General features: G+C 45.8%; 1 protein-coding gene across 1 annotated transcript in view; it reads right to left on the bottom strand.

Moving 5' to 3' along the window:
• LOC130255608 (RNA-binding protein 44-like) overlaps nucleotides 1-14,380 on the bottom strand; it is a 29,057-nt gene extending 14,677 nt beyond the window's left edge. The window contains exons 1-14 of the mRNA XM_056496506.1: nucleotides 14,305-14,380; nucleotides 13,954-14,030; nucleotides 12,256-13,068; nucleotides 12,052-12,104; nucleotides 11,347-11,523; nucleotides 10,804-10,978; nucleotides 10,692-10,717; nucleotides 9,721-9,793; nucleotides 9,325-9,415; nucleotides 8,871-9,002; nucleotides 8,136-8,209; nucleotides 7,222-7,367; nucleotides 6,963-7,101; nucleotides 5,081-5,324 (exon numbers count right to left, since the gene is read on the bottom strand). Coding sequence (XP_056352481.1) covers nucleotides 5,081-5,324; nucleotides 6,963-7,101; nucleotides 7,222-7,367; nucleotides 8,136-8,209; nucleotides 8,871-9,002; nucleotides 9,325-9,415; nucleotides 9,721-9,793; nucleotides 10,692-10,717; nucleotides 10,804-10,978; nucleotides 11,347-11,523; nucleotides 12,052-12,104; nucleotides 12,256-12,987 — 2,062 coding nt within the window. The 5' untranslated portion in view covers nucleotides 12,988-13,068; nucleotides 13,954-14,030; nucleotides 14,305-14,380. The remainder of the gene's footprint in view (nucleotides 1-5,080; nucleotides 5,325-6,962; nucleotides 7,102-7,221; nucleotides 7,368-8,135; nucleotides 8,210-8,870; nucleotides 9,003-9,324; nucleotides 9,416-9,720; nucleotides 9,794-10,691; nucleotides 10,718-10,803; nucleotides 10,979-11,346; nucleotides 11,524-12,051; nucleotides 12,105-12,255; nucleotides 13,069-13,953; nucleotides 14,031-14,304) is intronic.
• Nucleotides 14,381-14,701: the final 321 nt, after the last annotated feature.

The raw sequence follows: 14,701 nt of genomic DNA, 5'->3' as shown, positions 1-14,701 counted from the left end.
TTACTAACCCAGGGACTTCATCCCTGCTCCTGGAATGGTGATTCCTTTCATTCTATAACACTAAGCAAAATAAAGAGAAAGCTGCCTTTCTTTTTTTTCCCCAGCCAACATTAATGAGGGAGGTATTTTGTATACAGCCAAACATCATAGTAAAACCCAAAAGGATCTCCCAGGTTTTAAATCCTGTTGTGCCTGCAAAGGAAGGAAGTGATTTATCCCTCAAGCTGGTACTTGGATGATTTGTAGGCATTTACTTTTTGCTGGCTTGGGGATACTTGAGTTTTTGTTGCCATTCTATAGCCACTCCAAGCAGTATAAGACAGCACAAAATAAACTGCCTAAAAATAACTGCCAGGGAAATATTAGTTGGAAGTTGAAGTAGGAGCCAGCTGCCTGAAAGCAAAGCCTGTCTGGGGGCTTTTGGGGGCTCAGAGGCACCACTGCACTGTGAAATTCCTCTTTCAAGTCCAGTATTTCATGAAGCACCTACAACAGCCAATCCATCCCCAAAGGAAAGATGATTTAACACCATTCCAATCCATACAAAATCACATGTAATACCTCCTGTAAGATGCAGAATGTGGGATTAAAACAAAAATCTAAAATAAAGGTTTGTACTGTGCAGCCCAGTGCAGGGCAGCCCTGCTCAGCTGGGTCACAAGGGGTTTTCTTTTTGCCACAAAAATAATATTAACTACTAAACACACTGAAATAGGCTGCTCCAAGGAATTGGATGAGAGTCTCTCTCCTTGCCTCAGTTTCCCACCTGTCTTAGCACAAGTTATGGTATGGCCTTGCTATCCATCAGAGGCTGCCAAGCACATTTCCAGGACTTCTCTTACCTGTCCCTAGACTTGATTCTGCAGAGGACAGAATGACAAATACTTTTATTTACCCATCAAAATTCACTCACTAGGTAACATAAAATCAAAAGCAGCCAAGAAGGGAGGAAGGAGAAAGGAAATCAAAAGCCAGGCATGCTGAAATCCAACTGCTGGCTGACTGCACATCAGGGGAGGGAAAAATCTGCCACGAGCTGTTAGTTATAAAGATAATTATATTCTTGATTAATAGCAGGGTCTTTTGGAAAATAGTTCTTCTTGATTTAAATAATGAAGGAAAACCACAGGCTTTAGATAGACACTGGCAATGTCTGTACAGCCCTGACTTCCCCCATCCTGAGTTCAAACCACCTCTGGCCATGGCCACCATTGAATCCCTGCTCACAAGAGCAGGGTGGAAGGAAGGAGGGATCCCCACTGGATTCAGTGCACCCCAAATGCAGGGGGTGAAGGGAACCAGCCACATCCCTCCTGCCTTCCAGGGAGGACTGTGGTGTCCAACACTGCCATCCCAACACCTTAATCCAACCTCAGAGCCTGGTTTAGAGTTATTTTTAAAACATCAACAAAGCACAGGACGCCACAGATGTCGGTTCAGTCTCAAAGCCAGACTGGTCCTGTTGTACACAGCCAGGGAGAAACGAGCAGCCACCACACTCCAGATCTCAGGAATGTGCCAAAGGCAAATGTACTCTCCTTCCACCCCCGGGATTATTTTTTCCTTTGGCTATTTCAGTTGATTGAGGCTAAAATAAGACCAGGGAAAAGCAACACCAAGGTTAAAAGTGCCTGGCATTGGTTTGGAGACAACACACTGTGATCCTGATGGTTCAGGTTTCAACGTGTGTTAAACAGATTTTCTGCTACATGGGACTAGCAAACATTTTACTGAAATCCCTTCAAGATAAAAAAAATCACTGCCTGGGCAATATAACAGGTTTCCCACGAAGAAGCACATAATGAGTAAATATAAACATTTCTTAATGAAAAAAAAAAACCAAAATAACCTCAGTGTCATATTGGTGCACCCATCACAGGCTGCAGACAACAGCAGCTTCACTAAATATTTTGAACACAGAGTTTCCAGACTAAAATCTGCTGCTGAGCCACGTGAGCAATCTGGGAATCACCAGAATAATTTCTTTTCCTTTTCAACAGAGACTTCTCAACGTGGTTTTCCTCCCCTCCATCTGAAGAGCACACAGAGATTTTGCACCTCCCTGCAACTCACCCACACAGCACTGCTGCTTTCCCAGCAAACCTTACCTAAAGGATAAAGGGAAGCCCAGGGGGATCACCCTTGGCTGAAATCAGGAGGTTTTCACCAGCCTGCTGCCTGCCTCCCCCCTGGGCTGCTGCTCTGAGGGGGCAAGATGTGTTTTCAGATCCCCAAAACCTCACGTTGTAGAAGCACAGAGGCAAGGAACTGAAACCACAGAGCAGCTTCATTAGTGGATTTGATTATTAAAAGCAGCCAGCTCTGCAGGCAGCGTAACAGCAGAGACCAAGATTCCTTGGTAATCACCCACCCACAGCAGGAACTGACCTGACAAACCCCAGCCAAGCTACAGTTTAGAGGAGAAAAAGGCATTTAGCTGTCTGAGTGAGCTGAAACGCTGCACTTCCCCCTCTAATGGGCTTTTAATGCTCCTCGTGCTCCAGCCCGGTGATGTTTTCAGTCCTTGCTTGAAGCAGGGTCTGGGCTGGGAAGGGCTCTGATCACAACCACGGTTTTGGGGCCCAAACCTCCCCCAAAAATGACAGAGCCAGTCTTTGCACCCAGTCAGAGAGGCAGAACAAACTTGCCAGAGCAGAGCAGTGACTCCAGATCCCCACCCACGGCTTTCCAGGACCCCTCAACTCTGCCATAACCCCAACGTTAATGTCCAGCCCTGGGGAAATGTGGAAGATGCCAACCCCATCTTCAGCCATTATGAGGGCTCTCATTTCATTCCATCCAGGTCATGGCATTTACATTTTCATCACTCCCAGCCTCCTGGGCCAGCACAAGCTTACAGCACTGGGACTTCACAGCTCCTAAATTCAGCATCATTTCAGTTAATAAATGCAACCCCATTTCTCAAAGCCAAGAGGCTTCCTGACCACATCCCACAGCCTTCAGCCAGCCCACCAAATCCATGTGCCACCGGTTTCTGTAGGAAAGCAACTAGCATGTATGGGAGCAGTACAAGGCAATTTTGTTGTCCCTATCCACACACTTTTCTTGTGATGCATAGGAAGTTTGGAGTTCTCTCCATGCCAGAGATGCTATGAAAGGTAAGAGGAATGTTTTACTTTGTTATCAGGGATTTCCAACAGGACATTCTCTAAATATTGAGGAGGATTTTCTCAGAGAGGCAGCAGCCTTAAATTCAACTTTAAAGGGAGCTTTAGATTTTTATAAAGAAGGCACTCAAGCTGAAATCAGTGGAAGGCATTACCGAGTGTGCTTTGGGCTGAGAGAAGATACAAAAGACTTTAATTCCTGAGCTCCAGGAGAGGTCATAAACAGTGCCCAGACATTTTGTTTTTAAGAAAACATCATTTTCTGTGGACTGTACAAACACAGTGCTGCGCAGCACAGACAGAAGGTGCAGGGAATCAAGAAGATATTAATGTTTTACTGACCTTATTTGCAATTACCTCTTACCTCTCACAGTAATATTAATCTACACCCAGAAGATATCCAAGCAGCCCAGCACTGCCCTTAAACACCAAAACACAGTAGAGAGCTGCATGTGGTGCCAATCATCACTGCCCCAGTAACAGCCAGGCTCATCCCTCCTCCCCGAGCAGCCTCTGCAGGAAGCTGCAGCCAAAACCCAAAAAAAGCCTCATTTTACCTTAATGGAAGTGGGTACCTTGGGGTACAGCAGGACCCCTGACCTGCTGAATGAGACTGGGGTTTTTAGGATGGCTGATTCCCTAACTGCCCGTGCTTTTTAAAGACTGCAGCCAGCAGTGAAGTTCCTTAAAGCTTGAGCTTTAAGAGAAACGTTTTTCTTTCAGACCCTTCCCCTTGTTTAAAAAAATTCTCACTTTAAAACACCCACATCGGTGGGCATCATGGTGATTTCTGGGCACCCATTTGACATTTGCAAGGTGTAAAAATGTTCGATCTTTTCGTTAAATGTGCTCAAAGTAAAAAATCCCAGGAGAATGTAGTGAAAAAATACATCCACAGCACCGAGATTAGCTGCCACTGGGCACCTGGCTCACACAAGAGACAGCATCCTGCTGCTTCTGAGCCCACTGGGGATGGAAAGGAGCAGCCTGGAGCACTTTTAAAAGTTACAGCTCCCCACGCAAGAGAAGGGAGAGCCAGGAAAAGGAGCCAGGGGCTGGGAAAGCGGAGCAGAGAGCAATCCTAGCTCGGAGTTAGTGCTCCCTGCACAGGGTTCTGCAGCAGGAACGTGCAGCCTTTCCCTGCAGCGCAGCAGGGGGAATGTGCCTCGTCCAAGGGCACAGGCTGCTCCTGCCCCTGCACAGCTGAGGAGCAGTAAATAGTTAATTACGTGGTGCTGATAAGCACATTATGTGCAGCACGGCTCAATGCATTATTCACCAGGGCTTGGGGGATAAAACCAGCACAGGGGAAGGAAGAGAAAGGAGAAACCTGTGATTTTGTGGAAGATAAGCGTTAGGATGAGGGTGTGCGGTTTCCCTTTGGAGTACCCTAAATAAACGCGCTTTTACACAGCACGAACGTCCCGCAGAGCTTTTGCCGTGGGCACACAGGTGACAAGCACGGCACAAATCTCTACCTGTTGCATTGAAATGCCAGCTGCAGCAAAGAAACCGAGGCAAGCTGCATCCCAAGAAAACAATCACACGATGCAAGCATTTCCAACCCCACCACCGGTAAACCCCAGAACATCCAACCTCAGCTCTTTGAAGGGGCGCTTCGGGCTGCCTGCTCTTCCCTGCGGCTCAGGAATGGGAAGAGAGACTCCAAAGGCAGTAATTAAACAAAAGGCACGGAGAGGAGGCAGAACGCGCCTCGGTCCTAGCGAGCAGGGAATCCCCCACACAGCAGGCTGTGTCCCACAGCATCAGCACCCCACAATAATCTCTCCTTTTGGCTCCCTACTGCTGTGTCGCCAGCGACACCAGGCTGGCGCCTGGCCGGGCTTCAGGAGAGCGGTGGGAGCGCGGAGGAGGCGGCCGGGGCTGCGCGCCCGAGCGGAGCGGAGCCCCGGGGAGGCTCGGGGAAGTTGTGGCGCGGCGGCCGCACTTACCCAGGACGAAGCAGAGGAAGCGCCGCGGCAGCAGGGCCATGGCCCCGCGGCAGGAGCGGCTCCGCTCCGGTGCCGGGCGGGCTCCGCGCCCGCGGCGCTGCCGGAGGGGCGGGCCCGGGGCGGCCACGGCCCCGCCCGGCTCCTGCCGGAGCGCAGGGGGAAGCGGGATGGAGCGCAGCGTCTCCTTATCGCTTATCGGGAGCGAACAGTGCCGAAGGAAAGCACGGAGCAGTCCTGCGTCTCCCTAGCTAAAAAATCCTGCCTGCTCCCGTTCTAGTGTTGGAACGCGATTTAAGGAGAAATGTTTCGTGGTTTGTTTTTTATTCGTTGCCGAGCTCCTACAGCTCCACCTGCAGCTCGTTCCCGAGCTGTGCCTGAGCAGCAGAGCCTGCCGGGGCTCCTCAGGTGGTCCGGATGGGATACGCCCCTGGGAGCCGGGCAGCTTCTCTCACGCTTCAAGTCAGCTCTCCCCTTCAAGGGGAGAATATCAATTAAAAAGGGAATGTGAAGGAACACCAGAGTGTGCTAACTCGAGTCTTTCAGGTCGTGCACACGTCTGCTTTCCCAAGAGGAACAGAACAGCTCCCAGGCCAGAGAACCAGTTCTTCCCCAACTATTATCACCTGCCTGATGGCAGGGCCAAGGCCGGGGAACAGAAACAGCAACAGCTGCTGGGAATGACGTGGAACAGCAAAGCCTGGGACTGCTTCCACCCTGACAGAGCAGGAGACACCAAAGCTGGGGCATCACCTGCAGCACCAGGACACCACAGGCACAGCACAAAGCAACAGCTGTGCCACTGAGAGGGAGCAGAAGAGGTCTGGAAACAGCACAGCACTGCCCCAACTTTTTTGAAGAACAAATTTTAACCTTTATTGACAGTGAACAAGGCTGCTCCTTGCAGCAGCAATTGCAGCAGGATCTAGAACAAAGTACAACAAAGACTGAGTGAATATAGGTGTACATGTACCTTATATATATTACATACTTGTCCCTCACTATGGAAAATGGGGATTCTTTTTCTCCCCGTTATTTACTAATGACACAGCCATTTCACACCTCCCTTGTGATGAAAATAAAAATTATTTTAAGTCATCATCTCCCACACAAAACAACAGGACAAAAATACTGTAATAGGAACAATTAGGACTGCAGAGCCCACGCACCACTGGAAAACCAAATAATCACTCCACAAGGAAGGCACAAAGCATTTCGAGGCTGTTATAACCTTACTGACTGAAAATGCTTCCAAGCATAAGATTTTAATTCTTTGGGATGAACTTCTGTCCCTATCCGCAGTCCTGTGAAAGACAGGTGGATATGAAGACTTTTCCTTTTTGCAGAAAACCAGGCAGTGGCACTGCTGGGAGGTACCTGCAGCAAGCAGAGCACCCAGCTGAGAAGGAGACCAAACCAATAATGGATAGACACATCCCTGCAATTCTGGCCTGTGGTTTTAGCACATTCAGCTTGCTGCAGCTTCCTGCACGAGGGATCAGGGTGAGAAAACTACAAACACAATCTGGTTCTGTCAGGTTTCCAGCCCCCAGCCAGAAACCATCAGCTGTGACCCAGAACTGAGCCAGTGCTGGGGTTTCAGTGAGAGGCTGCACAAGCCTGGCCGGTAGGTGTCAGCTCTGCACCAAACACGTGTGACAGCGCCCTCCACAAAGCTCATCAGCCACACAGGGCAGGAATTCACCACCAGCACACCAAGCTTTATACAGTGCCTGTTTACAGCTCCCAGCCCTTAGGAACACTGCTCCAATGGATTCACCGGGGTACCTCCTGCAGGGCTTCAGGCTAAGTTAATCTAGGCTGCAGAGCTGCACAAACTCACGTGGGTTTATTCCCCTCTAGGCTGCAATATTCACCTTTTTCAGTGCTTCTCCTGCTGAGAGCAGCACATCGATCTCCTCAGAATGGCAGAGGTCTTTTCCTCAATAGAGCTGATGGCCAAGCCACTCAGGACACCTTTGTTGATTCTCCTCACCTCCTGCACAGCCTCCACAATTTCATCTCTGTGGGAATTAAAGAAACAACTGTTAACATCACATTTAGTGCCACACATTTAGCAATTTGTCACCATGGATATTGGCTCCATTACAAATCAGGGCCAAAAAGAAACCCAAATATCTCACCTGCTAAACTCTGGATGCCTTTCTTGAAGTCTCTTTACTAACTTGGTAAAGCTGGTCAAGTTCAGTGCATAAGGAGAAACAAAGACACCAGATGGGTTTACAGAGGAACAAGTGGATGTTTTCAGCAGGGAATTTTCCCCAGGATCCTAGAATTGCATCAAAATAAGGAAAAAAAAAATGCATGGGTTAAGCATTGTACAGGTAATACAACAGCTCTTTCCTACAGATAAATATAAAATCCTAAACCCACAGAATTGGTTGGGTTGGAAGGCACCCTAAAGCTCATCTTATTCCTGCTACTTTAAATTAGATCCAATTACCACTTCCCAAAGGACCAGCATGTTTAAAGGAAAATCCCCAAAGACAGCAAATCTGTGTGGTTTATGAGAGCAACTCCAGCAATTACTGATTTGCTCTTTACTCTCAAAGGACCAAGCTGAGCCAATACATAACACTCTGTATATAGAGGTTTCTTAGATTTATGCCAGAAAATCCAAGAGTTTCTCTCCCCAAAAATCTTTTCTGTATAAAACCATATGACATTTGCATTAAAAAAAACATAGGTGTTACAAGACAAAAACCTAGTGCAAATGGGTAAATTCCAAACTGTCCTAGGATTAAGAAAAAACAGCTGGAAATGGTGCTTTCACTCTTCTGCCACATGCCAGAAATTTATTACCAATATGTAACATTTTCCTATCCTAATTTTCTATCTATTAAATGTTATGAGACATGAAGATTTAAGGCTCTTAGTCTGCCACACAAAGGAGTGCTAGTAATAATTATTTACCTTTTGATCATCTCCAAGCAAAGAATGTGCCAACTCTTGGGTAGGTGAATTCAGATAAATGTGGAGTATGAAAGAAACCTTAACGTGGCAAGAAATTCCTTCTACAAATTAAGAACAGACCTACCTCAGGCACTGAGGGTTTTGGGCCACCACCCTGAACAGAAGAATGTTGATTCCCACTCCCCACTATCTTCACTTCTAATAATAAATGTAAGAAAGCAAAGAGTTATTAACTGTTCTTGAGCTGACATCTCTGTATATTTTGGAAAGTCTGGAAAGAAAACCTTAGAAGAAACTAAGGGAAAGAAGAGAATCTTCTAACAGAAAATGAGTGTCCTGAGAAGCACAGCAGTTCAGTTTGTGGAACATCTTCTCCCTGAGTCTTTCCTGAGATTTTAAGAGGCAGAGGAAACACAGCTCTGAAGTAACAGTGCCAGTGCTGCAGGCTGGTGCAGAGAACCCCCAAGCTCTCTGCCTTCAGCACCCTGGGACTTCTCAGCACACCCATCTCTGACTCCATCCTCCAAACACAAACCATTTGCACCTCACTCTCAAGAGTCTAGCTTGAGAAGGAAGCACAAAAAGGAGGAAGAAGAAAAAAAATAAAATGAAGTATTTCCATCTCTGTGATTGGGCATTTACTAATTTGAGGTCAAGCACTGTAGGTGAAGCTTTCAAGGAGAAACAGGGATGGATGAAAACAGCTGAGTACAAGGATCCACTGCTAATGAATGAGAAAGATCAATCTGAAAACCCAGCTGGCATTTTTTCCAAGTCTACTTCTGCTTGGAGAAGGAACAGAGCACTCCAATAATAAACACCATTGTTTGGTTTATCAGCTTAAAGCACATGACTTTACCTCTTGAGTCAGCTGGGTCTTGTTTTCCTTGTTGCTTTTTCGTTGCTCTGCACATTACTGAAATATCTGCCACTGACAAGTCTTCCTTAGCATCAAACCAATACTCACTCCCTTCCTCATTTTTTACACAGCCTTGGCAGTTGGGATAAAATTCAAGTGTTAAAATTCAAACCATAGTATGCTACATAAATGAGTATCAAACTTCTGTGCTGAAGAGAATTTCAGCTACTTGCATCCCTTGGAATCCTAATTTAAGTAGAATTTTTTTCCAAGATGTAAGTAGTAATATAGAGCCATTATAATTTATCAATACATTTTGATAGCTGATATATAAATATTCCACCCCAGAAAGGGCAGCTGTGTTACCCTATGTATGTTTTACACAGGGTTTCTTTCCTCCCCTGAAAACTTAGCACAAATAAAGGATTATTTTTACTAGGAGCAGATCACTTACCACGTTCCAGAGCCTGATCTTTAGGTGGTTCTTCCCATGTCCCAGGGGAAGCAGAGTCACCTGGATGACCACCATCAGCCTGTGACTTCTCCTACAAACACATTTCAGTTGTATAATCAGGTGGGAGTGCTGTGATAAGTTATTTTTCAGAAAATCAGCCCATGAAGCAGGTGAACTTAAAGAAGTTAATCTGCTGATCATCCTCAAGGAACCCCAAGTTATTTTATTTTGAAAGGACAATTAAAACTCTGAACATATGAGCTGCATTTGCAATTTGTGGCAGGGGATCCCAGGCTGAGACCCCTGAAGAGTCTGATCACATTTTCAGATACCTAAAAAGAGAAAATACCTCTCAACATTACCATCTCCAAAACCCAGGAGTGAAGAATTCCCTACCATAGTGGCAGAAATCCCCTTTTCTTGCTGTTTTGGTTCTTCCAAGTCAGCCTTCCCTTCACCTGAAAGATCACTAAAACACATCCAAGGATTGTACATAAAATATGGGAAAACAATGTTAAGTTCTACAGTAATTTAAATATTTCCAGAAGCTCACAGTAAAATAAACATACTTAATAAATCTTGGTTTTTCTCATTATATCTTAACAGCTTTCTGTGTGATGTTCAGATGTATTCCTCAAAATTTGAAACATCTGTGCAACTTTTACTAATTACTTACAAAACAAAATAATTGCCTTTACTTTTTCTTGATTAACTTTAACAGGAAATTTCAGTCTCTAGCAGTTTATCCAATTCAATGAAAACTTACTGCCAAATTTGTTTTCATCTCCACTTACAGAAAGTCACTGGATATGGTTCCTGAACATGTTCTATCATGTACCTGCCTGAAATATTAAGTTATTTTTCTATCATTCTTCATATCTGAATGATAATCTTAGCAAAATAGCTTCATATTATCTCTTAATATTATCTATATGCTTAATATTATCTCTGCCAGCAGCGAAGTCTTTCTGGGTTTTTGTGGTGCGGGATTTTTTGAGTTTTTTTGTTGTTGTTGGATTTTTTTTTGTTTGGTGGTTTTTTTTGCTTGTTTTTTTAAGACAGATGCCATTTAACTGGAGACAAAGATTTTTAGTAGTGGAAGCAGGGAACCAGGAAAATTACCTGTAAATTGAAAACTTTTATTATAAAGATAGTAAAGACATTCCCTGGTTTGCATACTAGAACACTGCAGAAGAAAAATGCCTTTAAAATAAAATCATTGTACCCACAGGGCAATGCTGATCTTGCAACTAAACAGCCAGAAACAACAAGATGCATCCTGAAATAAAGAAACTATAAGTTTAACATCTTCTAAACTCATTCCTCATTTAACTTAGTAAGTACAACAACAAATGAAAACTACTTACTCAGAGAAAAGACTCTTTCCGAAAAACTGTCAAAAAAAGAGAAAGATTTATCTATAATTATCTTAATTATAAAACAATTTGTATTAAAAACATAAAGCAGTTAAGCATTTACCTTGGATGGCATGTAAAAGGAAGAGATTGGGGAAAACTTCAGCTCAACTGACAGTGGTGGAAGCTCATTTAAAGGTATGCCCATCTTTATTTCTGTTCTCATACTGCTGTAGTTATTGTCCAGCTCATCCAAAACCAACAACAGAGATGAATATAACTCATTCTTCTCCTCACATCTATTAAAATATGGGTAAGAAAGCAACATCAACTTAGACATTTCATTGATTTTACAGCTTCTGGAGATGCCCAAAGATTTTACAGGGTTTAAAGATTCCTCTACATTATACCAGAACACAAATTAACAACTGTATTGCGCATCACTTGGGTTTTATTCCTGGGAAAAAATTTAAAAAAAGCAGAATTTTGGGACTGTGAATGCTACAAAAAATATTAAGGCTGGAAATAAGACTTGGTAGTCCTCTGGACAACACCACTAATTACAAACACTCCTAAAAGCTATGGGATAAAATCTAGCAGTACCATTTAGGAAGTTTTGCTAATAACCAGTTACCCATTTGATTTTAAAGGACATTAAAGCACGTGCCTCCCAAAATAGGTGTTTTCCTCCAAAGCCAGCTCATAAACCTTCAAGCAGTGCTGGTAGCACATCTCATAATGGATGGCCAGGAGCTGCAGCTCAGCTTCAGCTGCTCTCTGCAGGATGTTCTGACAGCAACTTGATGCAGAATTCTTCCCAGTTTGCTTGCTGGGATGTTCTGGCCTTTAAAATAATAGTAACAACAAAATGTTTATTCCAGGGCTTCAAGATTTTGTTTACATTTACGGTGTTTTATTTTGAACCTTGCCAGAAGCATTTCTGATATGATTTAAGGAAAATCCTATTTAGCCCACAAGAATGACTGCAGCACTACAGTCAGTTTTGTCAGAGAGGTGGGAACTGCACAAGCACCATCGTCACTTCTATCCAAAAAGTGAAGTCTTAAGAACAAAAAAACTTAGCAACGTTGTGGATCTGCAAATACACTTATTTTGTTTCCATAGCCATGAAATAATTTAGGTTGGAAAGGATCTCTGCAAGTCTGCAACTGCAGAACAAGGCTGCTTTGGTCTTTGTTAAACTTCAGGAGGTCTTCAGCTCACTCCTCTCACCTGGTCCCTGCAGCAAAAACTGCTGCTCAGCAAGCTTTTAATACCATCAGTTTTGTCAAGCCACAGACAACCTTTCTTTCATGAAAAAACCCCTTATCCAGAATCTCAAATTCCAAACCAAGAACAACCCTGGACCCACCTGTGGGTGTCTGTCTTCCAGTCACAGATACACAGATGACCATTTGATTCCTGCTTTTCAAATTAAAAAAAAAAAAAAAAAAAAAAAAAAAAAAAAAAAAAAGTAAAAAATTACAGATTAACATCCATGCAGACAAGTTAAAATTGTAAAAAGTTTTATCAATCAGATTGGTTTGGTGGCCCTTATTGTTTAAGTGTCAATTACCTGCACGTGTGAGCTCTGAGTTCTGAAGGACCATTCTGTGTTGGAAGCAGCATCCACGGAGGTTTGAGCCAGCCACCCCACGGGTCGAGCTTTGTTCATCATGGTTACCTCTGTGTTCACTGCCCTGGAGCTCCTGCTCGTTGGGAAGCCAGCTCTGGAATCATCCACAGCCTGCACAGCCACAGAGACACTGGGAATGCTCCTCGGGGCTTCACCACGCTCCCAATTCCCAGTACTGGGACTCCCACTAGAGGATTTCTCTGCAGCTTCCATGCCGGCAGCAGGGCTCCTGCTAGGGAGGATTTCACGGGCCGGGAACGGGGTTTCAGCACCCCCTGCAGTGCTGTCAGCACCGCTGCCACCGCGTGTGCGCACCGCAGGTTTCTCACAGCTGCTGAAATAGGAGGGCTCTGCGCGTCTGCAGAGCTGCGCGTTCTCACTGGGCGGCAGGAAAGGGATGTCTGGCTCCACTGCCACGCTCTGGGTGCGTCTTTTGCTCTTCCCAGGCTCTTCTTCCCCTGCTGTGATCGGGGGTGGCACCTTGTCACCAGCCAGCGGCACGTCCTCCGCCTCTGCAACCTCCCCCTGCTCAGAGAACTCACTGGAGTTGTTCTTATCCTCCTCATACTCCTCGTGAGCACTGAGATACTCCAGCTGCGAGTCTTCACCTAAATCTTCACCCAAACAGGAGGTCTGGGTGAAGCAGCTCCTTCTGCTCTTCTCCACTTCCATGGTGCTAACACCCTCTCCTCCCTCAGGAATCCACACAACTCACTGCCACTGCAACCTCTCCAAGTCACAGCTTCGCTCTTCCTGCCTCAATAAAAATTAAGAGAAGTTCAAGATGCTTCATGGTACCCCAAAGGACAAAAAAAAAAAAAAAAATACAGTAAATTAACCATCCTATTTTCACCTGCTGTGTGCTACTAGAGCAGGTAGGAATTCTACAGCACATTCCTAAAGAATCCCAAGAGCTCATTTCTGAATTGGTGGAATCCCTGATGATAGGCAGGTACACAAAGTGTTCAAACAAAGGTTACTTTTGGCAAGGAAAAGGTGAACTTTGAGCTCAGTGCCTCCCCAAAAGTAAAAACCCCTTAGGTGTTGGACAAGGGGAAATTAAAGCACATTCCTCTTAATTCTGGGGAAGCATAAAGAAACTATTACCAGGGACAAAACCCTAAGAAAACTTTACAACCACAAAGCTGTAAAGGGACACAGGAAGGTCATTTAGCAACAGAAGGAAGCTGGGCAATTCAGACTAACGCAATACACCTGCTCTGAACTTGCAGCAAACCCAGTTTCATAACAAGCACCAACAAAAAGCTGAGAGAAAGGGTGTAGGGATGGAAGATGCTCTTTGTGAAGCTTATTTCTTAGGAACATTGTCAATTCTTCTCTGCTTTCCCTCAGAAGCTTCTAACAAAGACAGGAATACATAGAAACATTAGCCATATTTCTCACTGTCTGCTTTCCAAACTACTTAAGGGACACATCACAATCTCAGTCACAGTATCTGACAGGGGGTGGAGGACTAAGGATTAATATTCAAATGTTCAAATATTCAAGCCTTCCACTATCCCAGGCTGCTCCAAGCCCCATCCAACCTGGTCTTGAACACTTCCATGGTTTAATTATAAACTTCTACACTTCATTTGGCCTCAAAACCGTTGTCCTTTTTTACTACATTACCCTTACCTTCACCCCTTAATTGCCGCTTTGAGCAACTCCACGGAATTAAAAAGCTGAAAGCTGCCAAAGCACATCCCAGATGCCTGCACAGAAATCACATTATTACCACAGAGAAGTGACTTTCCCCTTGAGAATACGAACCGATACACCTCCACGCCCCAAGTAAGGGACAATAACCCTCTCGTCGCGCCGAGCCACAGCCGAGCACGTCCCCGCTGAGGGCGGGGGAGGCCCGCGGGCAGCGCGGCGCTCCCGCTCGCCCAGGGAGCGAGCTGGCCGAGGGCGGGGGAGCCCTGAGGGCACACCCGGTGCTCCCGCTCGCCCAGGGGAGCTTCCCGCGGGGGAACGGGCTCTCACCGCAGCTCCAGGCCAGGCTGAGGAGCGGCCACAGCCCCGCTCCCGTCACCGCCGGCCCGCGCCTCACGGCTCCGCCACGCACGCGCCCAACGCCCGCCGCCGCGCCCCGCGCTCATTGGCTGCGGCGCGCTGCGCTCCGACGCCTGATTGGCCGGCGCGGAGCCCGCTCTGGCCGCGTGCACCTCCTCCCGCCCTTCCCTCAGGGACGGAGCCGCCATATCCCCCAAATCGGTACTGCTGTGTCTCTTTAAAGGTGGTACCTCCATAGCCTCTCAGAATCGATAGAGCTATATCCCTTTAAAAGGCGGTACCACCTTCTTCCCCTAGAATTGGTACTGCTGTATCCCCTTAAAGGCGGTACCGCCTTCTTCCCCTAGAATTGGTACTGCTGTATCCC

This window comes from Oenanthe melanoleuca, chromosome 7 (assembly GCF_029582105.1).
Source record: "Oenanthe melanoleuca isolate GR-GAL-2019-014 chromosome 7, OMel1.0, whole genome shotgun sequence".
NCBI classification, from domain to species: domain Eukaryota; kingdom Metazoa; phylum Chordata; class Aves; order Passeriformes; family Muscicapidae; genus Oenanthe; species Oenanthe melanoleuca.
This window is presented reverse-complemented; position numbering and strand designations above follow the sequence as displayed.